The 25,728-nt window shown below is 40.7% G+C and overlaps 1 protein-coding gene across 1 annotated transcript in view; it reads right to left on the reverse strand.

The window, feature by feature from the left end:
• NDUFA10 (NADH:ubiquinone oxidoreductase subunit A10) overlaps positions 1–25,728 on the reverse strand; it is a 42,942-nt gene extending 17,214 nt beyond the window's left edge. Inside the window, exons 1-7 of the mRNA XM_026852619.1 lie at positions 25,542–25,728; positions 24,717–24,932; positions 23,803–23,889; positions 19,788–19,909; positions 17,050–17,129; positions 13,190–13,244; positions 5,568–5,653 (exon numbers count right to left, since the gene is read on the reverse strand). Of these exons, the coding sequence (XP_026708420.1) occupies positions 5,568–5,653; positions 13,190–13,244; positions 17,050–17,129; positions 19,788–19,909; positions 23,803–23,889; positions 24,717–24,932; positions 25,542–25,656 (761 nt within the window). The 5' untranslated portion in view covers positions 25,657–25,728. The remainder of the gene's footprint in view (positions 1–5,567; positions 5,654–13,189; positions 13,245–17,049; positions 17,130–19,787; positions 19,910–23,802; positions 23,890–24,716; positions 24,933–25,541) is intronic.

Genomic DNA, 25,728 nt, shown 5'->3' on the forward strand with positions numbered 1-25,728 from the left:
ACGCACGAGCAAGTACTGAGCAATCAGGACAGACACATTCCTGTCTCTTTTCAGAGGAGGCAGTAGTATTTCCCTTACAGGCAGCTTACAGCAAGGATACACGAATTTTTCAGGGAACCTGCAGAAACCTGATGACACACATGTAACTTTGCTTTTTCTTCCCATCTGTGTGTAAAACAAAGTCCCAAGATTGTCTACTACTATGAACATTAGAAAGTCTTATGGATGTATATGCTAAAGGTACAAGGGAGAGGAAAGGAAGTAGACTGGAAAAAAAAAATCCCAGAAACCAGTCAACGAAACAAAAAAAGCCAGATTACACAGCCTGAGCCATGATTTCTCAACAGCTGATATTGGCGTAGTCACAAAAACTGAAGTGACAATACACAGTATTAGAAACCCCCACTTCCTACCTAAAAGCATTCACTGGTTTAAGAGGCTTAGAGCCAGCAACATAAAAATGTATCAAGTTCAATTCTGTGCTTATAACATGAAAGAAAGTTGAGAAATAGCAGGTAGATCCCACTGGAAAACAGAACATTTTCTCACACACCTAGAAACCAGCTTATCAACTGGTTATTGCATTTCAGGTTTGAATCCGAGCGAGTGGGTGGCATTCATTCCTCTGCTATTCACACCCTTACCACCTTGGCCAGGGCTCCTCAACCCCTGCTGCAGCCAGCTTCCCTGCTTCCCATGGGTAGGTATAACACGTGCCAGTGAGCCAGCGAGCATGCGATATGCTCGTGATTTTGCCCATGCTTGTGAGAGCAGGGGAAAGGAGAAATGCTCCTGACTCATGCCACAGGTGCATACAGCTGGGTATGAGAGATGGCTCCTGCATCCAACTCTTACCATACTTGCCTCCTCTGCTCCTGCACTCATTCAGCAGGCACACAGGACAGCCATGGCCTGTGTGTCCCCCATGTGCCTTTCCCTGCCTGTCATTTTCTCCAGAACTACGTAAAGGCAGGACGATGACATACAGATCTCCTTCTGCCAAAGGGACTCAGACTCACCGTTTGGTTAGGCAGAACATGTATGCCACGGCCAAGGTAAACCACGGCCACTCCCTTGGTGAGCAACAAGCACTAACCATGAACGCCAAGAAAGAAAACAACTTTCCAAGAAAAGCAGGTCTGCAAGAGAAGGTGAGAAGGTGCAACAACAGCTCTTCAAATCTCTAAAAAAACCCTGCAAAGAGGAAATTATAAAGAACTGTTTCAGCTGCAGCAAGAAAGAAGGTGCTAAAGGAAGCAGTTTTTAATAGTAGCAGAAGTTTTACGATGAATGGTTTATGAGATTTTGGAGTCTCCATGACAAAGTTTCAAAACCACACCTAATACACCTCTTGCAAGCACTTCTAGCCCTGCTATTTGAAATCAGACAAGACAGACATTCAAACATGGAGAGTTCTTCCCTTTGCTAAGCATGCTGGATTACACTGTGAAACAGAGTTGACAGGTTGCTCTCCCTCATTCCCTTCCATGCTTCCTTGCTGCAACCTTTCATTAACCAGAGCAAAACATACAGAAAGGAAATAGAAGCCAAACTCTGAGGTAGAGCTCCAAGAAGCTAAACAACTGTAAAGAGAGCTTATAAATTACTAGTTATTGCACATACAAAGTCCTTCAGTAACAACCTCAAAGTGTGTCTGATGTCCCGCCAAATACAATACTGGAGGATTAATAGTTATTAATGAACAAAATTGAAGAGAGTGACAAGCTATTTCATGGCTAGATTGTTTCCAAATGGAAACAGATCCCCTTTTCATCAGGATAAAACAAATGCTAATACCTGTCTTTTTTTAATGAATTAGTGGTGGCTTAAAAAAAAAAAATGCCCATACAAAAATATGTTCTTCTATAGTAAATTCTGAAGGAGCTGCAGGGATGCAACAGATTTAACCACAGGCCTGTCTGATGAAACAAGACAAATGCAGTAAGCTCCCTCCACCAGCTGGTAAAGCAACACAGGCAACATTACACAAACTACAGCTCTTCATTCCAAAACATTACTTATTTTGCAATGCATGCAGACAGACACAATTTCACAGGGAAGGGCACAGATAAAAACATGCTTGAAACAGTGCAGTGGCAACAGAAGAACTCCTTGAGACATTTCAAAAAGCCTGCAGAATGGTTTCTATTGGACTCAGCCTGTGGAGAGGAAGGAAAGATATGAAGAGCATCCCCTGGCAGATCCCTCCAGCTTACATATACAAATATATAATTTTTTAACCTTTTACCAAGACATGCCTCAGTTCCACAAGCACATTACTCTATTAGGGCAAGGGAGAGAGTACTCAAGGGCAACACAGGGAGATAAAAGGTATCATTATGCAACTGGTTTTATATGGGTGTGGGTCATTGGTTTGATTAGCTTGCTTATTTGCATTACCAAAGTTGTCAGAGGCCCTGCTGGGGCTTATGTGCATTAGACCCTATATACATGCAATGAAAAAGTTATCCTCACCCCTGCCCATTGACCCCCCTTCCCCCAAACATGCTGCGGCAAACTGAAGGTGGAAGAGGTAAAACTGCCAACAGGCAAACCAGCACCAGAGTGGGATTACAACCACAACACCCTCTGTGGTACCCAGAGCGTGCTGCCCCCTCTCACAGCATCAGATCTGAAATAGCACAAGTCAGAACGACTGAGCTGTGCAAAATGCTGTGAGGTTAGCAAAGGAAGCAATTGCAGATGGAAAAACATACTAATACCTGTTGCAGCCTTCCACAAACACCCACGAGAGGGCAGTATGCGCCAGCATATGGAATAGGCAGCATATCAGGAACGTGCTAAAAAACTCTTTTCAAAAAGAAAAATTAATGTGGGCATGGGACACCTGCAAATCTGCAGAAGGCTGAGTACCACAAGCTCTCTTCTACTTGGGCACTGGCAAAAGTGAGGAAAGCATCAGCTTCAAGGTTCACAAGCTAGCACCCGAGTTTGGCGTTTGATGCTCAGGGATGCAATTCCAAACCTGAAGACATGCAGCAGACAGAATCACTGAATCATTCAGGTTGGAAAAGACCCTTGGGATCATCGAGTTCAACCATCAGCCCTACTCTACAAAGTTCTCCCGTACACCATATCCCCCAATATATAATCCAAACAACGCTTAAACTCCCTGCAGCTTTTGTTCAGTCATTACACATTTGTCCTCTGTCTGGCACGAGGACTGACATGTTTTCATGGGTGATATTTGTGCAAGATGTGATGGGAGACTCATGTCTGTCCTGCATTTCTGGAGTTAACATCAGGAAAGATTGCATCCAAGCCTACACATTTTTATAAAAAGCTATAAAGGTGCTCTTCCCAGGCTGCCCAACATAATTGCCCATGATTTTCTCATTCATCTGAGCAAGGTACAAGCACAAAATTGACACATGAACTGTTGCTACACAATCGATCAATGCCCCAATACCCAGCACCAAACGAAGATTCAAAGCAAACACCAAGCACACTGATCAAATGTCCAAATACAAATTCTATCTTGACAATGCTATTCTGAAGGCACAGGGAAACAGCAAAAGTCAAACCATAAACATTTACATGAGCAGTTTGTTGCAGTGCTAGATATTAAAAGCAGCCACATGCTGCCAATAGGAGAAATAATTTTGCATTAGCTACAGTGATAAGAGCCTTGTACAGGAGACCCTCTCACCTTCCCACAGGGTTCAATGAAAATTGAGTCCTTAATGCAATTTATTTCCTTCTACAGCCACAAAATAGAATTTTCATACAGTATCTTAATATACTGCTCTTTAATTATATGCTTTCCTTTAACTCCCTCCTACACTCCACAGTTAATAATCCTTTCTTAATACCTATACTAGTGTCAAGCTATTAGAAAACAAGCAACTTAGCCGTATTTTCTCTTTCAAAGGAAATGTGATTGAGTTTTGCAGGGTCTAAGTCACCAGATGCTGTCCTTTAATTACTACGTGAAGAAGCCTCTTTGATATTTAAAGGACAACCCAAATCATGACTCGTTTCTCAGATGCCACCCAACACTGCTCTTCTGCAATCTATCTTCACCCTGTTCACAGTAGAAGTGCCATAGAAAAGGAATATTATTTCTAATTTTAGGAGGCATCTGACGTAACAGCACAGTAAAAGGTAAAGAATCTCAGAAGTCTGCAAAGAAGTTAACTTACTACTCCAATGCCTGTCACAATAGAGACAGAAATTCAGAGGCAGATACTCAATTTTTAAAAAGCCCTGTGTTTTTATTAACTAGGGAGATAACCAGAAATTAATACGAAAATTCTTAAATTTTGTTTTAAAAATGTAGTAACTATACTGCACTTGCTACCTGCACATTTGGTCTAAAGATGAAGTTCTAGAAAAATGGGAAGCCTGTCTCACTTCAGTGCAAGGTTATCTCTTATTAGAGTCTTACAAGCACAGATGCATTCTTTATATGGGGTTATCCAGAGAACATTTTGTTCATCACCATGACTTCAGAGGGGTACTCCTGATGCTCCATCTGTAACACATGGATAAAACCGATCCCACTACTTTATATACACATTAATGGTTTAGTTCAACATCTTTTGAAGTTTGGAGGGCTCCTTTTTTTCAGCATTGCTCTGAGGACATATGCAGCCCCACCAGTAGCACTCCACAGCTGAACTGAAGGACAGGTGATCATGGAGTACTTGCAAAGAATTATCAAATTTGATTCTATTCCAGCAAGGCACTTTGCACTATCTGAGTTTGATCTCTTCACATCCAACTAGACAGACAAGGATCTTTAACAAAAAAAATCCTAACAAAAAAAATCCACAACAAAAACACACCCTTAAGCTTCTGTACTCTACAACCCTCCCCCTTATGGGGAATGAACACCAGAACTGCAATACTTCATTCCATAAATTAGGATCAAAGCTTCTGTTTAGGATTATTTACTGGGAGTCAGGGGAAAGGAAGAAAAATTGATTTATTGAGCAGTCACCCAAATTTGCCCAATTCCTTTTTATCCCCTATACTGTGTTCAGACAGCTTCTTGACTGCTGGAAAGACATTTAGAAGCTGATACCATAAGAAAGTAGCCTAGTTTTAGAAAAAAACATTCCAAACACAGACAGTCTAAACAACACCACATACAAAACTTGCTGTAAGGTTGCTCTGTCAACAAGCTTTTTTGAAGGATGTCATGCTGCCAGGGCAGCAGAGAAACTACCACATCAACTGCATAAATGCTCCATTTTAAAATTAAATGCTTTTCTGTGATCACCCAGGAACAGAAGTGCTCACACAAATACCTTCCTAAGGGTCACAGCACTTAGGAATTGCCTAGAGCAGTTATTGTGCTTCATTAATGCAATGGGCTTTATTTGTCTGGAGTCTCTCATCTACTCAATTAGCAGCAGCAGCAAAATGCCACACCACATTATGGTGCCAAGCACCATTACAAAAGCCTGCTATCACTGCTGACTTCTGACAAGGAGAAGTCAGAGTGCAGATCTAAACATACCTTTAAAAACTCAAGGCTTTAAACATTTTCCCTGAGATCTGATGCTAAGTAATGTTCAGTTACTGGAAGTCATCATACTTACTAAAGTCTCAAATGATGGTAAGAAACATCATCTTGCTCCAGCCATGGCCCCTTGTCAAACTTCAGGTACTCAATGTCTTCAATTACCTGGAATCAAAAGATAAAAATCATACAAAGAAGTGGTCTGATCAGAACACCCCAAAAAAAAAAAATCAATGAACATGCCTCCCAAATAATTAAATAACCGAAATATATTATTAAACAAGTCACCCAGCAAAAAGGCTGCACTGCTAATGCTGTATTAACAGTGCAAATGTTTAGAGCAAACATATCTGAGTCAGATTTCTGGAGATTGTGTCCCCGCCATAAGCACTGGGCAGACACATGTGGGCCAGCTCTAAAGTTCCTGGTGCTTTCAGCTTTCGTGAGCAGAGAATGGCAGGGAATAAATTGGCTGAGAGGTGTCTTGTCTTACCTTATCCAAGGCACTCAACCAGCCACTGGGGCTGAAAGCAAGCAAAGAAGATACTACCCCACCTCTAAAGGACAATCAGGAGGAAATGGAATTAAGTCTAAATTTAACACCTGTTTGTTGAAAACAAAAACCATCATGCTACATAGGAAGCTTGTTTTGTTTTCAAAAAGGCTCAGTGGCATACTAACTGAGAGAGGTTAAGGAGCAATTGTGGCAGTTGCCTCTCAGTGTTGCTGTGTGTGGTTCACATCACAGAAAGAGGCATGTTTCAGGCTGAAAAACTCACACACTTGAAGTAGCCATACTGACAGAAGTCCAAAGGCCCAGGATTTCACTGGTCATCAGGACCTACCCATGCATGCATGTACTCTGAACAGAAAGGCAAAACTCACAGCTCAGCACCCAGAACCATTCAAACAAATAACACCAGCTCAGCAAATCATTCACCTTCAGAATACCCAAACTTATCAATCCCATATTTGAGCTTATTTTACAACCTGGCTCCACCAGAAAAAAAGATCTTTGCTGGTCTACTGAGTAATTGCTTAACACAAGCCTGAGATTATCACACATGACTGACCAGATCTGAAGGAAACCCAAACTAGGGTTGGGAGGATGCGCTTAAGATGCATCATGAAGTGGAGATAGTACCTTGAAGCAACTTGGGAAGGAGTGGATTGTTAGTGCCAAACATCACTTTTCAGAGACCTTTTCCATAAGGAAAGGATAGAGCTGTGAGGTCAGGACTGAAATCCTGATGACACATTATCAATCTATTGACAAGTAAGCAGATGCCACTAATAAAGTGATAGAATAGTAAGTGAAAAAAGCTTCTATTTATTACTGTACATTAAAGCCACTAAAATTATTCCCTGCAATCACAGCAAACACTGAATTCCATCTATTACCACTTAAAAAGTAAGAAAGTAGCTTTGACTATAAAGGTCCACACTATTACCAGTATTATGTTTTTATGGGTAAGAAATAATGGCTTAGAGGTATAACTGCATGATCCTTTTTCTTGAGGGATTTATATTTCTTAAAGACTAATTTCACTGATAAAGACTTAAATATGGTTGAGGTGACAGCACCAAAGCGTATTTAAAACTTCAAACAAGTTGAGATGCTCTTTAACCATTCTTTATCTCTTACAAAGAGGGAAAGTAGGCAAGCCAGATACTGTAGCTGAAAGCACAGGAAACCTACATTTCATATAAAGAAAAAAGCCAACAACAAATCCACCTGTTGAGGGAAAAATAAACATTTTTCCATCAAAAAACATTACAGTGCTCAAACACTTTACAAACAGTCCTCAAAAAACACTAAACTGCACCACATTTAGAAGAGTTTTCAAAACTGTATTTAGAAACTGCTTCATCTTACCAAACTGTGGTAACATAACTCAAGCATTCAAAGATATAAAGAGAAAGAAAGGTGTAAGTTCAAATATCCACTATTTATTTTAATTATTTAATTAAAAAAGCTAAACCTCAACCATACTTCCCATGATCTATGCAAAAGCAATTACTTCTCTACTCCATGGCAAAGCCTTGGAAACTCCCTGCTACAGCCGATGACAGGACTAATGATAGAGTTGCTAACAACATGGCTCAGAATATGTTGCAGGGAAAAAGAAATCTAGATCCAAATTAGTTTTGCACACTCTTATTATCATATCAGAAAATATCTCTCCCAGCAGCTCATTAGCAATTGTACCAGCCCCCCAACCAGGGTAGAACAGCAGCTTCTTAATTTATGAATTGAGGAATGCCCTGGCTCTCCCTGGGAATTAGCAGCAAATGAATGATTTAAACCTGATTGCAGCACAACTTGTAATAATGTCCAGGAGAGATCAGGTCTTAATATATTGCAGACCAAGACAGGATTTAGAAAAAAGCGTTTCAATAATGAGACCCCTTTCTGTAATCTTTGCAACTAAGCCAATATGAACAGCTTACAGTTTCTAAGCTTGTTTCCCAGTGATCTGGTGAGTACTGCTGTTGGTAGTGCTGGGGGGGTGGCAGGCAGCAGACGCTGTTCTTATATCATGGGCACAAAATTTAAAGTTTATGGGGACAGAAACACCAAATCCCAGTAGGCTGCTCTGTCAAATGACTTATCCCCAAACTCCTTCCTCGCAGGTTGTTTCTTTAAGCAAGAGATGGACACAAGGAGCAACACAGGCTACAACCCTTCGTAGTTTAGCCCACAGGTTGCAGAAGGTAGCTCAGCTCATACAGCATCTACAAATGAAAAATTCGTGCAGGCTAGCTCTGGAGTATTTCAATTCTGCACTGGCAAAGGACACGGCCCAAAGCTGGTCTGTCAGCAGCTTCCCATCTTCATTGTTCTCTAGTTTAGGCAAGATGGTGACACCGAATAAAACTGATACATAAATATACAAAACACTACCCATAAGCACAGAGGAATTGATACAATTTTGGTTAAGTTTTAAAGTTAGTTCCTTTCTACTCCCACCTCTTTTTTAATATTCAGGGATTAAAAAAAAAAAAAAAATTAAATGAGCATAGTTAACTTTTTATTCCCAGTTTTATTCTCATGTACAAAGCAGTCTGAAACACACTAACAAAGCTCATTTTGGCACATACTATTCCTTTAGCCACTACAACCAATGTTTACAATATTTACAATATGAAATCCTGACTGATCATTTTAAAAAATACTTCAGAAACAAAAAGCATTTCTAAGTTGTGTATGTCTGCTATGAGCAAACCAAAAGCCATTAAACTATAAGGTCATACAAAAAAATTAAGCTCCCAAATCACATAGCAAATAATTTGTAGATTGAAGCTAGCTAACAGTTAAACACTGCTATCTATCAACAGGATACACCTGTGTAAACAAACACCCTACAAATCGAAGCCAAATCCCTCCTGCCAACACTTATTTACACATTTCAAGTATTTCATTCCAAAGGTAAACTGAACCTGAGCAGAAGGGAAAAAACCCTTTATTTTCTGAATGGAAAAAGTACCAATGCCTGTATCTAACATCTAACAAGGAAAATGATACCATCTTGTACTTTGACTTCAAAATAATAATCCTTCCTCCAGTCCAGATTTGTACAACCAAATTAAGAACTACATCAGTGCATACTGATGACCCTATGTACACTGATGACACAAGATTGCTGAGCTTGGTAGACTCTCTACTTGAGCAATAAGAGCTTTAGACTGACTTTAAACCCTGATTTAAAAGATTAAAATAAAATCTCTAGCTATGGCTTTTACAACAAAAAAATCTAGGGAGGAAACAAACTGTTTTATTCTGACCACTTCAAGACATGCTCAGAGAGAAGGGGAAAAAACAAGCAGTAAACCCCCACGTCAACTTTCTCTTATTTCTTCTACCAAACATCTACAGATACCTTCTTGAAACCCTATGGTTCTCAAGTCTTACCCTTTCTTTTACAATACCTGGAAAAAAATAACTATAATTGTTCAGTATTCTCATTCATACCCTGACCTCAGTTTTTTGTTCATTTCAGCTTCTTCCCATTTAATTATTTCTGTTCCGTAAAAAAAAAAAAGTCTAAAAACATGACAGAACATATTATTCCTGGGATGCTGATCCTTCTTGCCACCTCTAAGCCATTACTTCTTATCATAAAAACAGGGATGCTTCTCACTGCAAAGCTCAGTCTTCACTGTGGCTGCATGTGTGTGAAATTTGACAAGGAGCACCTTCCAGCTGCTATGTGCCTTGTCTACCACAGACTCAAGGGCACCCCTACCCTGCTAGTACTAAAGTAATATGTTAATTTTTATGCACAGGAGAACAATGAGGCTGTGCTCTCAATTTTTCACCAGGGTACTCACAAGACTGAAACCTCAGAAATTCAAGAGCTCTTTGAAAACAGTAATTTCAGAACTAAGACAAAATGTGATGCTTTACCCTCTTCAATCATTTTTCCCCTTCCTGAAAATGATTCAGAAGGATCCATGTCAGAGTTGTCAGCTGGTAAAGGCTGCAGGTAGATATCTGCATAAACACAGTTGATTTCAGAAGAAAAGGAAAGGCCTCTGTTTTTTTTGAAGTTTCAAAAAATACCTAATTTTCAGAGAGTTCAGAAATTTTGCAGTACTCCAAATGCAAGCAGTAGACTCCCTGAAGTGTGACTTCACACTGAACTTCTATTTAGCTGCTGTCACACTGAAGCTATCAGCCCTTTTTGTGGGTATAAACTCAAACTGCCTCACAAGTCTACCAATCAATAATGGTAACCCCTATTATCGAGTGTATGAGTGTCCAGAAATCCAGCCACAAGGCAAGACCCAAAATGTGGCACACAACCATAGTCTCATATGGGGAACTAAAAGGCCTAGAAACGCACAGCAATGCAGTTAACTGGTATTACTTTTTTAGGACCAGGAAAGTCTTTATGAGTATTTTCTGCTTCACAAATCTTTTGCATGGGAACATGAGGATATCAGGTGGAGGCTATTGTAATGTACAAGGCCTACTAAAATCCACACTTTGTTCCTCCAGACCAAGTCAGGCTTAAGAGAGGAGAGTTTACTGCAGACTTCAACTGAAGACTTCAACTGAAACAGATTCATCTCCAACAGCAGGAACCAAGCCCAAAGACTCAGGAGGTTTTCCAGCCCCTTGCTCCCAGGATTGTTCTTAGTAACTGCTAGGTTGGAAAAGACCTTCCCCCAGTTTTACTGCTAACCATGGCATTACGTGGTGTGGAACATCCCTCTGGTCAGTCCGGGTCAGGTGTCCCAGCTGTGTCACCCCCCCAAACCTCTGCACAGTCTCTGCCTTATCACAGGGGGCACAGTGAGAAATGGAGACGGCCTTGATCCTGTGAAAGCACTGCTCAGCAATAGCTATAATACTGGTGCATTATCAACACTGTTTTGGTCAGATCTAAAGCACAGCACCATATGGGCTCTTGCAAAGAAAATTAACTTGATCCCAGTGAAACCTAGTCCACCAGCAAGTGAGCACAGTTGTAACACGCTGTATCCTGCAACACTTAGAAAAGTTCACATATGTTTTTTTCTCTTTTTAAGGCTGCACCTCAATTACTGTGTTCAGTTTTGGACCCCTCACTCCAAAAAGGCCATTGAATGACTCGAGCGTGTCCAGAGAAGGGCAACGAAGTCGGTGCAGTGTCTGGAGCACAGGTCTGATGGGGAGTGGCTGAGGAAACTGAGGGGGTTTAGTCTGGAGAAGAGGAGGCTGAGGGGAGACCTCGTGGCCTTCTACAGTTCCCTGAAAGGAGGGCGCAGAGAGGGGGGATGAGTCTCTTGAACCAAGTAACAAGCGCCAGGACAAGAGGGAATGGCCTCAAGCTGTGCCAGGGCAGGGTCAGACTGGCTCTTAGGAAGCATTTCTTTCTAGAAGGGGCTGTTGGGCGTTGCAATGGTCTGCCCAGCGCAGGGGGGGAGTCCCCATCCCTGGAGGGGTTGAAGAGTCGGGTTGAGCCAGCGCTGAGGGATCTGGTGGAGTTGGGAACGGTCAGTGGGAGGTTCACGGTTGGACTAGAGATGCTTCAAGGGCTTTTTCAACCTAGACGATTCTGTGATTCTGTAAAGAACTCCACAAAGGCAGTAGCAGGCAGAAACCTCCCTTGCTATGAATGCCAAGGTTGGACTTAAGGATCTTTAGCTAAGGATTGACTTGGAAGCTTAGTTAGGAAAGGCTTTAAGACATGCAAGATGGAAGTGCTCCCACAAAACCACATGCAAGCCTCTGTAGTAAGATGGCCTGCTGAGTGGGTGGACACCCGCTGAAATTAATATTGTTTTCCTTTTGCATCTGCCTGTTATGCTTTCCCAAACTTCTCCCCTTCACCAAAGTAGTAAGTTTTCCATCTCAAAGTAATCACCCTGCCCCTTCTCTCTTCCCAGCTGATTTAGATTAATCACATACTGCTGTGTAAAGGTCTGGACCTATTTCCTAAAGCAAAAAGCAATATAACCAGCCCCATATTTCTTTTCCCTTCTAACAAAGGAGAGCATTAAGTGGACTCTAGAAGGATTATCAGAGTTTTCAAACAAGAAACACACATGATGAAAACATTAAAATCAGCAAGACATATCTGAAAAGATATTTTTAGTGCAGCTGAGATCCTTACTGCTACTACAAAATTCAAGTGAGCTTTGAAGTGTAACTTACACTTTGAAAGTGTAACTTTCATCCCTAGGACTGAAATGGGCCCACTACAAACCTGTCCAGAACTCCAGAAAGCTTGTTGCTATTTTTGGCAGGAGACAGCAGCTATAGAGGAAAGTTATCCCACTAGTAACCCTCCATGAGCAAGAATGTTTGTTGTAGTAAAGCAAATATATTACATCTACTCCAAAAAATAACAGTTGAGCAGGAGGAAGCAGTGTTAATCCTGTCACATAAGAGATTACTTATTTCTAGCAATGAGAAGGCAATTTATCTGGCTTGGTCCACCCCTAACATACCTTGCAAAACTATCTGGAGAAAAAAAACGCAGTTAAGATACCACTGGTTAGCTCATACAGATGAATAATTCAGGGTTATGACACTTAGAACAGCTCTGGTTATCCAGCTGTTTGCTATAACCAAATAATGACTATTAGAAAACAACAGCTATTTTATCACATAGGAACCTGTGCACAGACCTGGATCACAAGAAGCTGCACAACGGCAAAAGCCAAGAGACAGACCTTGTATCTGTAGAAAGTCTCTGCTGAATGGGGGTGATCTACCTCTATGTTAATGTCATTAGTTCTCAAACTGAGTTATGCAGAGCCTTGCCCATCCCACCAGCCACTTCAACCAGGGATGCTGACTGAACAGCCAAACACTGCACAGCCCAGCAGGGACACGGGAAATGCTGTTTCCACCTCCCTCAGTGGATTTGCTTGGAAAAACCAACCAAATTTGGCATAAATTACATCAGACAAGAGACACTAAAAAAAATTATTAGTCACAATCATGTGGCTTATAGAGGACTTTGCTTGCTTAGCCAGCCAGGTATCTTGGCAAAAGGGACAGGGGCGTGAGATTTCCACTCTCCTGACAAAATGACACTCACTGATCAAAATATTCTAGAACAGACCCAGCCCAGATTTTTATCATAGCAACAAACACTAAGTGTATTACACAGTTAACTAAGTTTGTTATCTAGGACAATGTGTTATCTTTACATTTCAGTCTTGGAAGTTTAAAGAAAAAAAGATCAATATGCAGCAAACTCTTACCCTCTCCACATCTTCTGCGTCAGCTGTTGTGTACTGCAGAACTTCACTGGTCTCACTGCAAAGAGGAGAGAAACCTGAATTTTTCTGATACACGTGCTCTACTCATCCTCTCCCTCCTCTCCAAAATGAAGCAGAAATGAAGTTAAAAGGCATAAACACAGAACCAGAATCATAACAATTTTTTAGAATGCTTACAAAGCTCTTGCAATAGAATTCCTGTTAGAACTGTAAATTGCTTCTTCCCTGATAGAAAATTGTTTTTAAAGGGCAAGTGGTCTGTAGAATCTACACAGTTTTAGTTCGGAAAAAAAAAGTCCCACCTCTGAATTTGTTCCATTTCACTAATGTCGATATTTGCCCCAATTACAACTGCCCAGTCTATTTGAATCTAAGTGAAATTTTCAACCAGTCTAACCTAAAACTTCGGTAGACCTTCCTTTTTACAGGTACATTAGTACCTATGGGTAATTTTTAAGAGAAGATTACATTCATTCATCATTATTTACTAAGACTGATCTAACCAAAACAATACAAGGCAGACAGCAGGGTCCGTAAGTATAAAAACATTTAAAACAGGTAATAGCTCCCTGGTTACAAGATTGTTTTCTTATTCATTGAGCAGCCTTCACAGAAAAGTAACTTGCAGAGCAGTTCCACAACAGGAGTTCCTATATGAACATATTTCACTACTATATACCCACTGCTGCCCTCAGTAACAGTTGTTCCCAAACCTGCTCCAGCTGCCCTGGAAGACCTTTCCTTTAGCTAACAAAAACTTAAAGACAAAATAAAATGGATGCCCAATGCACACAGTATGTCAAACAACACACAGCAAAGCTGAAGAGCACAGAGAAGAATTTGCAGACTTTTTGCTCAGCACAACTAATTAAAAATTTAATCAGGATTAAGGCTGGCAATCGAAATTGCTCTAAGTAGTCACATCATCAAAATAACTCATAGCTGCAACAGTTCAAACTAGTTCCTGGACTATATTAATGCTGTTCAGTCAAAGCAGCTTTGGTAAAAAAGTTCATGTATAAAATGCCTTTTATTCCTATGAACCTCCAAACTCTTAAGTCTGCCATTCAACTGGTGCTTCTAGTAGGGGAACTACTTCAAGAGTTTGTTCTCAACTTGAGAACAAAGCAGAAAGCCTCACACAACTCTTCAGTCACAGAAAGAAGATAAATGGCCCCCTTTCAAAGGGAGCTGCTGTCACAGTGAAACACACATACTCACATCCTTCAATATCAACTGCCTGTAATCAAAGGGAGAGGTCAGACCTGACCAGAGACTTATACTGGCAATTGCAATAACAATACAGATCAAATCACTTGATACTCCGCAGATTATTAGTGCTTTCATTAAGAGAAAACAGCTGCTCAGTGGAAGCAGTACTGGATATGAAAGAGAACATTAGCAATCTTAGGGCTTTGGTCCAGGAAAAGAAAAATGAAATTAAAAACAAGCTGTCTGTTCAAAAATCACGAGGTAGTACCTGCCACAGCACCAGGCACTATCAAAAGAAACATTAAAAGACATTCATAAACATGTCAGACTAGAAAGGAAGTACCAATTTTAAGATAGCCAAATATCCACTAAAAAACACACCGCTTCAAGCATTATCAAGTTGCTCCAATTAAATGGAACAACAGAAGTTTTGCTAAGTAACAAACTAGACTATTTTCCTGCTGCATTTCAAGAAAAGCAAGAGAACAATCACACATAAGTTTGAACATGGCAAGTATGCAGGAGTTTGTTCAACAGTCTGTAACAACTTTTCAGCCTGTTTGAACCAGATTTTGGTCATCCTCAAGAGTTAGGGAATCAAATACTTTAGTCTGCCTAGATACTAACAGCCAAGCATGAATAGTTCACTGCATCACTCTGCAAGCCAGCAAATAAACAGTTAAAGACAGCTGGAGCTTCTGTATATTTATCCAATATACAATTTACATCAGTGAGGTCCACAGATGCATAAAGCTTTAGTTTCACACGTTTGTAACTCCCCCACATCAAGGGGACAGGGATGTCCTCCTTCAGACCCAAGCACAAAGATTGATCTGACAAGCTATTGTAAGCCCATCCACTGATGAGGATGCCAACCAGAGGGTGTTTGCTTATCAAGTGTACTGACCATGTACGGACAAAGGGAAAAGAGTTGAAATCACAGCAGGATCAGGTCTAGGATTTAGCCTCACTAAACACCACTATATATTTCTGGGGCTCGATTTGATCCAAAGAACAAGCAGCATTTTTCTCCTCGCCAGTACATTCAAAACAGTTCTGCCCTTGGGGCAATGACAGTCCCAAGGTTTCCCACCCTCAGTCTCCATCCTCAGCCCCTGTTTCCTTTCAAGAGCCATGTGCTGGCTGCTAACCTGCGGGGGACATGCTGGGAGGCAGCTGACCATACATGAAACCAACAGCTTATGCCCTGTATGAGTGACAAGCTCAGTATGAAGTTTTTCAGTTCAATTGCTGACAGCACATTTACACTCATTTACCCTGGGAGATGGAGCGAGAAAGCAGGGGGAAACAAGCTGGCTACAATATACCTGAAAATTTACTTTGACTTACATAGTCAGCTTCATGCACACAGCAAACCTTGCACAATTAGAGATAGTTTTGATGTAAAGCAGGCCTGGCTTTCTGACCTTTAAGAATTCCCTTTCCAGAAAGCTATTTGTTTATGAGGGACCAAGGTTGCTTACATTCACATGCTTTTAAAAACAGTTTGATTTTTGATAGATCTCTTCTACAAGAACTGGGACAGCTGGCAAACTGAAAAGTCTACTCATCTAAAGTTTAAAGTGCACACACTCTTGCTTCCCAGCTAGGGAAAGGCAGAGGAGCCCAAATGGAGAGCACCTTTAGTCTCTCAGAACAGGTAGCAGTGCAATCTTTATTTAACAGCACCAAGTCCGTCAAATCCTTTTCAAATGTGGAAGGCTGTCAGGTGTATGCCTCATGAGATGGAGAAACAGAAGCAGCAGAGGGAACAAGTCCTGACCTGAAAACCTCTTTCGCCTCTCACTCTCTATCAAGAGACTAACTAAAGCTGTGACAACTGAAAGGTGGTTTTAAGAGAGAAAAATCCCAAACTTTCCAAAAAGGCCTGGGAAAAGCTTATATCGCATCACTTAATCCTAAAGTCATGCAAACACAAACACTGCTATAGCTATAGCATTCTGGACATCACTCCAAGAAAGCAGTTCAACCCCTGCTGCAAGCTAACAAAGAGAAACAAAGGCATCGACACCAACCACACAGAGCACTGTCAGAAAAGGAAGACAAAAGTTGTTTTGCACAGCAAACACAGACCAGATTCCTGGCTTTGCTGCTGAAGTATCTTAACTATGAACAAATGTATGCTTCCTGTACCTAATCCCTGAGAGTAAAGTTGCAATGCCCCAAGACAGCATCAGATTTGCAACATATTTGCTACACGTTGGGGTTGGACTGGATGATCTTAAAGGTCTTTTCCAACCTAAATGATTCTATAACATCAAATAGGTCAATTAATGAAATGCAATGAATTTATTATTGTACAACACTTCACCCACGTTGAATCTGTTGAGTTGAAAAACATTGCTTTATAAAGCTCACACCTAAAAAACTTCCATTTTTCATCTTCCAACACTGTAACAGTGACATCAGGCTTCTCAGATGACAGAGGTAACTATTAGACGCACAAGAATATTATGCCATGGATGCAATACCTCATCATTAGGACATAATACTGTACACAGCACAAAGAGGATTTCTCACATGATACGATTTCCTTATACTGGCAGAGATTTTAGGATTTACACATATTTTCACTCAAAGACTCAGACAAAACAGTTTGGTTTGCTAACCTGATCTCTGGTAAGAAGGTTTTCTTGTAAGCATCCTCAATATTCTGGAGATACAAAGGAGACACCTTTTTCTCATACGGCTAAAAACAAACAGAAAACAATGTTGTGAAATGAGTTTTATTTTTCCCACCAGTGCAGATTCCAGTCTAAGCAGAAGGCTCTGGTACACCATCTGTCAAGAACTCTCTTGTATTAGCAGCCAAATGTCCAGTGAACCACATACACGTTAATGAAAATTTTAACAATTAAGACATTTGGAATGTTTAGAATTTCTTATTTGGCACTAAATATCTAGAGTAATCCAAGAAAGAAATCAGTCTGAATTAATCACTGCGTTACCATGTACTGTTATGTCCATTGTTTTAATAATTAGCTGTATGAGCAAGATTCTTCTGATACATTAGTGAATCTAGAAAGAAAGTGAAAAGCAGATTCAACAAAAGCAAAATGAACTTTCCTGCAATTTATTTCAGTTACAAAAGTCACTTTGTTTTCACTGAGCTCACATAAACTAAAAATCAACAGTCTCAAAAAGTTTAACTTTCCAAGGACTGATTAATCCTAGCTAACTGCATATTCAAGTTATACATAAAAATCCAGAAAAAAGGAGAATCACAGAAGATTGTTCAAGTCTGCCTTTTCAATGACAGGGCCAACTTGCATCCATTTCTCCAGTTTCAGACAAGTGCACAGGCAACCACTCACTGCAGAAATCTTTCCTTGAGATTTCATGGCTATTATATCTGTTGTTAAACACTTCACCACCATCTGCATCTGCCACATGGTGTACTTCAATGCCACATTTGCAAAATGCCATGAATTTGTCTAGTCTACCATGTGTTCCTTCAGTTCAATTCTCAAATTAAATTACTTTTCCTGCTTGAAACGTTCATCCAAAATGCCCATTATGTTGGGAGGATCTACGTCTCTGCTAGTTGGGCCCACTAGAGGGCTTTTCTTTTTCCACTGCCCTGCAACAACAGCATGCTGAATACCAATCAAACATTGCATCTGCCAATAACGTGGAATTCCCAAAAATACCTCCCTCAAACAAGCAGTAGTGTTCAGCAGTGCCACTGCCTCAAGGAAGTTACAAGTTACAGCAGCAATTTCTGCCAGAAGGTCTCAAAAATGCCACCAACCTTTAATGTTCACAAGGGCAAAGAATTCACAGGTTCCCACAACACATTACGAAGCTTCTAATTCTGTCACTGAATTCACTAAAAAGCTATGGTTTTCCTATACAAAAGAATCTTGTTCATTAAAGAACAGAGGCACATTCAGTCACAGCCTAAAGTGCTGGAGGGCAGAAAGGCAGAGTCACTCCATCAGTAGACTAAGAAATTCAGGCCACAGCTCACAAAACAGCAAGGGCAGCCTTCCATTCATGGCTCTGGAGTGACTTCCCTTTGGCAACCATCAGTCTCCCTCTTAAATGACCAGGGAACTGCAAAACAAAACACTGCTAGCTCACCCTAGCACACTAACATACACATACATGCTCCAAGCAGCAGGCAGCACCAACCATTTAAATTTTTAAGTAATAAATCAAAGTTTTCTTTGAATCTATCAGGCTTTCCACAGTTAAATACTTCACTCGACTACAATTTCCCTCAGCCTTTGAGCAAGCTACAAGGTAAACATCATTTAATCCTCATAATACATCCAAGAACAGTCACAAGCACATGTCCAAATACCACAGGAGTGGAAAGAAAACACCATATTTAGATTAGTCATTATACAAAAACACTCTGCAGCTTTTTCTGATCCAAGACTATATCAATAACCAAGTAATCCAATATGCTGATATAATGAAAGAGGTAATTTGAAGACAATGCTACAGAAGTTAATTTTCTTGTGTTTTTACCAGTAGTCTCCACCTAATACCATGACTTCAAAAATGATATCTTGAAGAGAGAAACTATGCCAACCTCTAAGAAAGGGTTTTGGAAGCCAAAGTGAGAAAGTCCCACAACTGTCAAAGAGTAGCAACAGGTGAGTCACAAAGCACGATCTCAGACTAGACTGAAGTTGCACTAGTGACAAGCAGCACCTGTATTTCTTAAACCAACTTCTTTGAGATTAGCCAGAAATCGCCCTGGATTTTGTATTTTATGGAATACATATACAAAAAACAGTTTCAAGTTTAAAGTTGGTGGTTTCTCTGCATTAACACAAAAGCACCAAGCAGTAATGTCGCTAATTTCAGAGAGATAATTGAACTTGCTGATCACAAGTGACCCACACTAACATCAACGTGGGTCTGAAATAGCAGTCAGCTGGGGAACCCAGAGACAGGGACCACAGCTGGGGCTACTGATGCTCAGGAAGTACAGATCATCTTACAATATACTGCAAGAAGCATATTACCAGGATATGACTTATGAAAAGACTGGGTTTTAAGAGCAGGTGAATTTCATAGAATTTCACATTACAGAAATGACAGCATGCTGATACAGTCACAAAGTCTGTTGTTTGGGGGGAGGGGGGGTAGTTTTGCTGGGTTTTTTTTGGTTGGGTTTTTGTTTGTTTGGGTTTTTTTTGTTTGTTTTTTTTTTTTTTAAAGAGCAAGCATACCAGAATACCCACACAATCATCACCAACACAGTTCTTATACCTAAGAGGACAAGAAGCTTTTCTGAAGCAGAATTTTGCATCAAACACCCCAGAAATCACATAAAAGGGCATGATTACAACAGACATTAATATGTAGTATCAGTAACAAGAGAGAAAGTTACCTCTCCTTTCTCTTGGATCCTCTTCTGCACCTCTGGGACAGGTACATCCATGTAAATGACCAAATGAGGTGGCAGGAATTCACTAATACTGACCTCTTTCATCTCCTTGTAGTGATCAAGACCTGTATAAAGACAAAACCAAGCACGCTGGAGAGTTAAAGGCAGCCCAGCTGAACACATATGCATGTTCCAAATGAGGGTAGGTACAACAGGAACAGCATTAAAATAATAACCTATCGGATAATGAATCTACAATCATTTATTGAGTGTTTTTTCCTGCATTTCCTGAAACACATTCTATTTGCAAATAAATCATATCCCCCACCTTTGTATTTGTAGTCTCCTCTTCTTGGTTGGTATAGCAAGTTTAGGGTAGGCTTTTCCTTAAATAGGATTCAGGATGTTTTTAGAATAAACAGTCTTCCAGAAACAGAAAGTAAAACACAAACTAAGAAGTCTCAAACACTGAAATGTAAGAATCTAACATCAGTTACATCAAAAGGGAGATTTATTTTTTACTTCAGTTTAGAGAAACCTAGTTTTTTCCTCCACTGTTTAGAGAACACCTCAAAAATCACTGAGAGACTGTGGCACTCAGGTCACAGGAAGTGACCACTGGCTGGGGCTGCCTTTTGCCACAGATTCATACATGAAATAAACAGTGCCGTCTTACTGCAAAGATGGCAGTGTGGCAAAGGTGGAATAAGTCACATGCTTCAAGAAGACTTTGCAAGAAATAACTCAATTTCCCACAATGGGAGGAAACGCAAGGATAGAATCAAGCAGACATTTGCCTTGCCCTCCAATGCATACACAAAATCATGCTGGAGTAAAGCAAATATTTTAAAAGGTCACTAACCCAGCTCAGTCCCTTCCTCACTGGTATTGAAGGCATACTCCGTACTACTGCTACTTAAGAGCTCTGTGCTCTACACCAGCAACAGCAGACCTCTCCAAAAACACAACCACCAGACTCCACTTTGGAAGATGGGACTGGAGGATCTCACCTTCCCATACAGAAAAATGTATCCAAGAGGAGTTGGTCAGTTTTGTGCAACTGGGTTCTTCTACCACATCAGTCAATAACCTAAAGCATTTTGGGGGTAATATCTGCTGATTAGGAAGCCACACAGGTTCAGGGTAAACATCTATTCAACATTTAATAGCATGAATAGCACAGGCTCCATTTAACCTAGCTCAAGCACAAGTTTTCCTCAATAAGACTCAGCAGCTTAGCCAGAAGTGCAGTGCCAGGCTTTCAAATTCAAATGGATTGTGAAAAATTCAAAGCCTACTGTGCTGCAGTCGTCAATAATACCTGTAATCAAGACCACAGAAATCAATCAGGTTGGAAAAGACCGTTGGGATCATCAAGTCCAACAATCAGCCCTACTCTACAAATTCCCCCCTACACCATATCCCCCAACATCTCACCCTTAAACACATCCAGGGTTGGTGACTCCACCGCCTCCCTGGACAGCCTATTCCACTCTCTGACCACTCTTTCTGTGAAATTTTTTTTCCTAATGTCCAGCCTAAACCTCCCCTGTCGGAGTTTAAAGCCATTCCCTCTTGCTCTGTCACTAATCACCTGTGAGAAGAGACCAGCACCAACCACTCTACAAAGTCCTTTCAGGTAGCTGTAGAGAGTGATGAGGTCTCCCCTCAGCCTTCTCCTCCTCAAATATTTTTGCTGTTTGAGGATTTCAGTACAATCCATTATCTGCTGTCAGAATTTTATATTAACTATATAAATGGTGGATTGCTGGGTTTTGTTTGCCTCTCCAGTGCAAAGCAGTAAGACACAGTTCATTACAATCAGCTCTCAAACTTGTTCAGCAAGAAGTTGTAACTTGGTGTTGTAACTAACAGGTGTTATAAAAAAAATACACCCCTCCTAAATCTAAGACAAATCAAACAAGACAGCAGAAACATGAGGCAGTCAGGAAAACAATTACCTTCACCCTGAAGTAGCCAAAATGCCAGATTTCCTAAGAACAGGCAGAATCTAGAATTCAGTAGCAATATATTTAGGGGTCAGCTGATGACTGGGATTTCCAGCTATTTTCTCCAGACTTTCAAACTTTTGTGTAGCTGTAAGTTTGCATGTTTTGGCTGCAGCTGGTCTCCTAGCATGTGCCACATCACTGCTCCATTACCAGCCAAGGGACGGAGACTGCATGAGCTTGCCCGCAAGGCACAGCAGCACCACGCTGCTCAGGAGCTCAGCGCCCACAGCCCTGAACCACCACATCACTGAGGCTGGAAGGAACATCTACAGAGCAGCTGATTCTACCACCCTGCTCAGAGCGAGGTCAGCTACAGCAGGTGGCTCAGGACTGTGTCCCACAAGGTTACAAGTATCTCCAGGATGGAGAACCCACAGCCTCCCCAGGCAATCTGCTCCAGCGTTTGACTACTTTCACAGTAGAAACAATTTTTTTTTTTAATAAATGGAACTTCTTGTATTTCAATTAATGCCTTTCACCTTTTGTCCTCTCACTAAGTGCCACTGAGAAAAGACTGGCTCCACCCAGTACTCCTCCCCATCAAGTATTTATAAACATAAACACCATCAGGTATTTATATACATCCCCCTGAGCCGCCTTTTCTCCAGGCCAAAAAAATCCCATCTCTCTCAGCCTTTCCTCATACATTGGAAGCTCTAATTTTAGTGACCTTCATGGCCGTTTGCCAGACTCACTCCAGTAAGTTTGCATCTTTTTTTTAACCGGTAGCCCAGAACTGGGCACAATACTCAGGATTTGACAGTCATCATCCTTGCCCTACTGACAACACTCCTCTTCATGCAACATCCTGGTGGCATCTTTTGATTCAAAGGCACATTGCTGGCTTACATTCAACACCCAGGTCCTCTTCTGCATAACTTCCTCAACGGTTGCCTCCGAAGCCAACCTATATAAGCACCTGCAGTTATTCCTTCTCAGCTGCAGGACTCTGCATTTCTTTTTGTAGAACTTCATGAGGTTACCATCCAACCATTTCTCCAGCCTGCCCAGGTTCCTCTGAATAGCGCCAAAAACATGGTGCGTCAGCCACTCCCCTTCCAATTTTGCATCACCAGCAAGTCTGCTGCGCCTGCACTCTGTCCTGCCATCCATGATTTAAACCCAGTTTAAATCTGGTTCAGCCCCAGTATCGTCCCCCTAGGATATAGTATTAGTTATCGGTCTCCAACTGAACTTTGCACAGCTGATCACAACCCTTTGAGCCCAGCAGTTCAGTCACTGCTTTCAATCCACTGTCCCCATATCTAATCCATACTTCACCAGTTTGCTAATGAGGGGCTGATGAGACACAGCACTGAAAGCCTTTCTTAAGGTAAACAATAGCCATTGCTCTCCACTAGCCTTCTGTGAGAAGCTGATAATCTGGTGTTTAAGTGTGATTTCCTTTTCATAAAACTATGATCACTGTTATCCATCACCTTCACATCTTCATATGTTTGGAAATGGCTTCCAGGACAATTTGCTCTATCACCTTCCTGCAGAACAAGATGAGGCTGACTGGTCTGTAGCTCCCTGGATCTTTCCCCTTGCCTTTCTTGATGACAAGGGCAACATTTGCATTCTTTGAGATTCAAAAGGGAGTTGGCCATTTAAGGCAAGTAGGTCAAACCCTGCTGACCCACTATTTACCTCCCATCTCATGCTGCAAGATCACGGTCTGACTAAAGGACCTCTAGTCTTCATCAGAATGCTCACCCACATTTACAGGGAACTACAGGAGTCTCTGCCTGACAGGACACAAGCAATACACAGAATACACCTTCTTTAACATATAAGCAGAACCAAAGCCTTGAAGTAAAACTGGAAGTCTCATGGTTGAGGCCGGTCCTCAGGGCAATGTGCTAAGCACCTTATGAACAACTCTGAATATTTAAAGGAGTCCATTTTCCAAGCAGGCATTTTTGTTTCTTTTTTAAAAAAAACAGACTACCACACTTCTGACAGATTATGGCAAAATAACTTCCTTTGGCATCCAAGTAACTTACATCGTTTGTGGATATAGCCTTGCTTAAACATTGCATCCAGAAACACAAAGTCACTGTAGGGAGAGCGCTCCATCACCACACCTTGTCCTGTAATTGAAAGTAGGTTCCAGTCAGAAAGGCTCAAAGAGACTGCTGGCAGCAACATTTAAAAATAAAGATAACACTGCTCAATTTAATGCTCTCAATGGTCAATTTTCAAATGCTTTTCCAAGAAATTTTAAATAAAAAAGAGCAAGGTTTTGGCTCACACAAACATACTGGATATGTATGCTGGCCATGCCTGTCTCACCCATATATTCTCCTACTGTGCCTGTACAGTAGCTAAGTAATACTATAGTTAAGGAGTACATTTATATATGCGTCTGAAACTTTCTGACATTCAAATATTTTAATCTTTTTTGGAAAATCCTTACTGAAGCACAATCAACAAGTAAATCAGTGCTTGTATAGGAAATCTTTTCTCACTGGAAGGCACTCAAATTATAACAATAGCAACACAAAACAGTATTTGATGAAATCAAAAAGAATGAACAACAAACAGACACCATCAGGAACTAAATCTAGGGAGAGTGTTTAAAAAGCTGTACAACTCACAGCCATCTTGTTATAAGATGTCTTTTTGAAAATAATCATCAAGGATTGCCAAATTAAAACTGATTAAATTGGTAACTGGTACATATTTCCTTTGCTAGAAATGATACAAGATACTGTTCTAATAGAAAATGTGCAAGGTAGTTTTCTAAATGGGCTGTTAACCTATACTCACTAAGGGGGGAAAAATATCAAAAGCTTAACAATAAAAGAGCCTTTCATTTTAAAATGCACATACTAGCAAAACACTTCAAAACAGCTTACTCACAACTTATACTCAGAAGTCAATTTAGAAATGAAATGTATTTACTTTGAACTCTAACCTGTGGCCAGCAGATGCTCCAAGGCATCAGCATACTGTAAAACACGATTACCAAACAGCCAAGCTTGCAGTCGATAAGAGTGTCCATCAGTGCATTTTGGATCATTGTAAAACCTCTCTAGGTTACAGAAACCATTAAATTTTTCAGGCAGCAGCGTTCTGTCTCCTGTGATCCTGTCTAGGTAATAGATGTCTGCTTCTGGGAAATATTTCATTCCTGACAAAAAAGAAACCCATTAACAGAATACCAATCAAAATAATTAGTTTTGCTCATTTACAGTAAACATCTATTCAGCTTAAATATACAGCTGTTCTTTAAATAACTCTTGATAACAGCACAAAATCCTTTGGTCAATAACATCACAGAGGACAGACAAACCTACTCTGAAGTATTATCACCCTTCACCTCCCCAGTGAGGGCTGAGCTATCGTTCCAAGCAGAACCTTTTTGCCACCAGTCCTCTAATCACCGTGACTTACTGTGTACAGCCGAGCAGAAAATCCTACCTCTCAATATGCTCAGTGACTCTACCAGAGCTGGAAGCTCAGTGAGCAAACTGACTTCATTAGAACTGAAATTTCATTCACAACAACTCACACCTACACATATATACCACAGATCTGACAAACATCCCATCCTCCTCTCAAGCTTCACCAACATTTTATTATCCCCTTATCTATAAGCCCTCCACATTAACTGTAGCATTGCCTAACTAATAATTTGCTAGTCAAGAACTGCTGGTTTGGTGAAATAACTTTCTTTACACAGAAGCACAATTACACTGTTAAATTTTATTAACTTTTAGAGAAATAGATAAAGAGGTACCTAGTTTTTCTGCTATTTGTTGTGCAAGCTTGCCCTTCCCAGAAGACAAGTTTCCCTCCACTGTAAAGATTTTGCTGTATTCAGTCAACTTTTTTGTAGTTCTCTCTCCCAACATATAAGCCAGCCAGCCATATTGCAAATTCTGCTCAGGGCTAATATGAATTCTTGCCTGAAAGAAAACACAACA

Source organism: Athene cunicularia (assembly GCF_003259725.1).
Source record: "Athene cunicularia isolate RWA chromosome 7 unlocalized genomic scaffold, athCun1 chr7_part1, whole genome shotgun sequence".
Classification (NCBI taxonomy): Eukaryota; Metazoa; Chordata; class Aves; order Strigiformes; family Strigidae; genus Athene; species Athene cunicularia.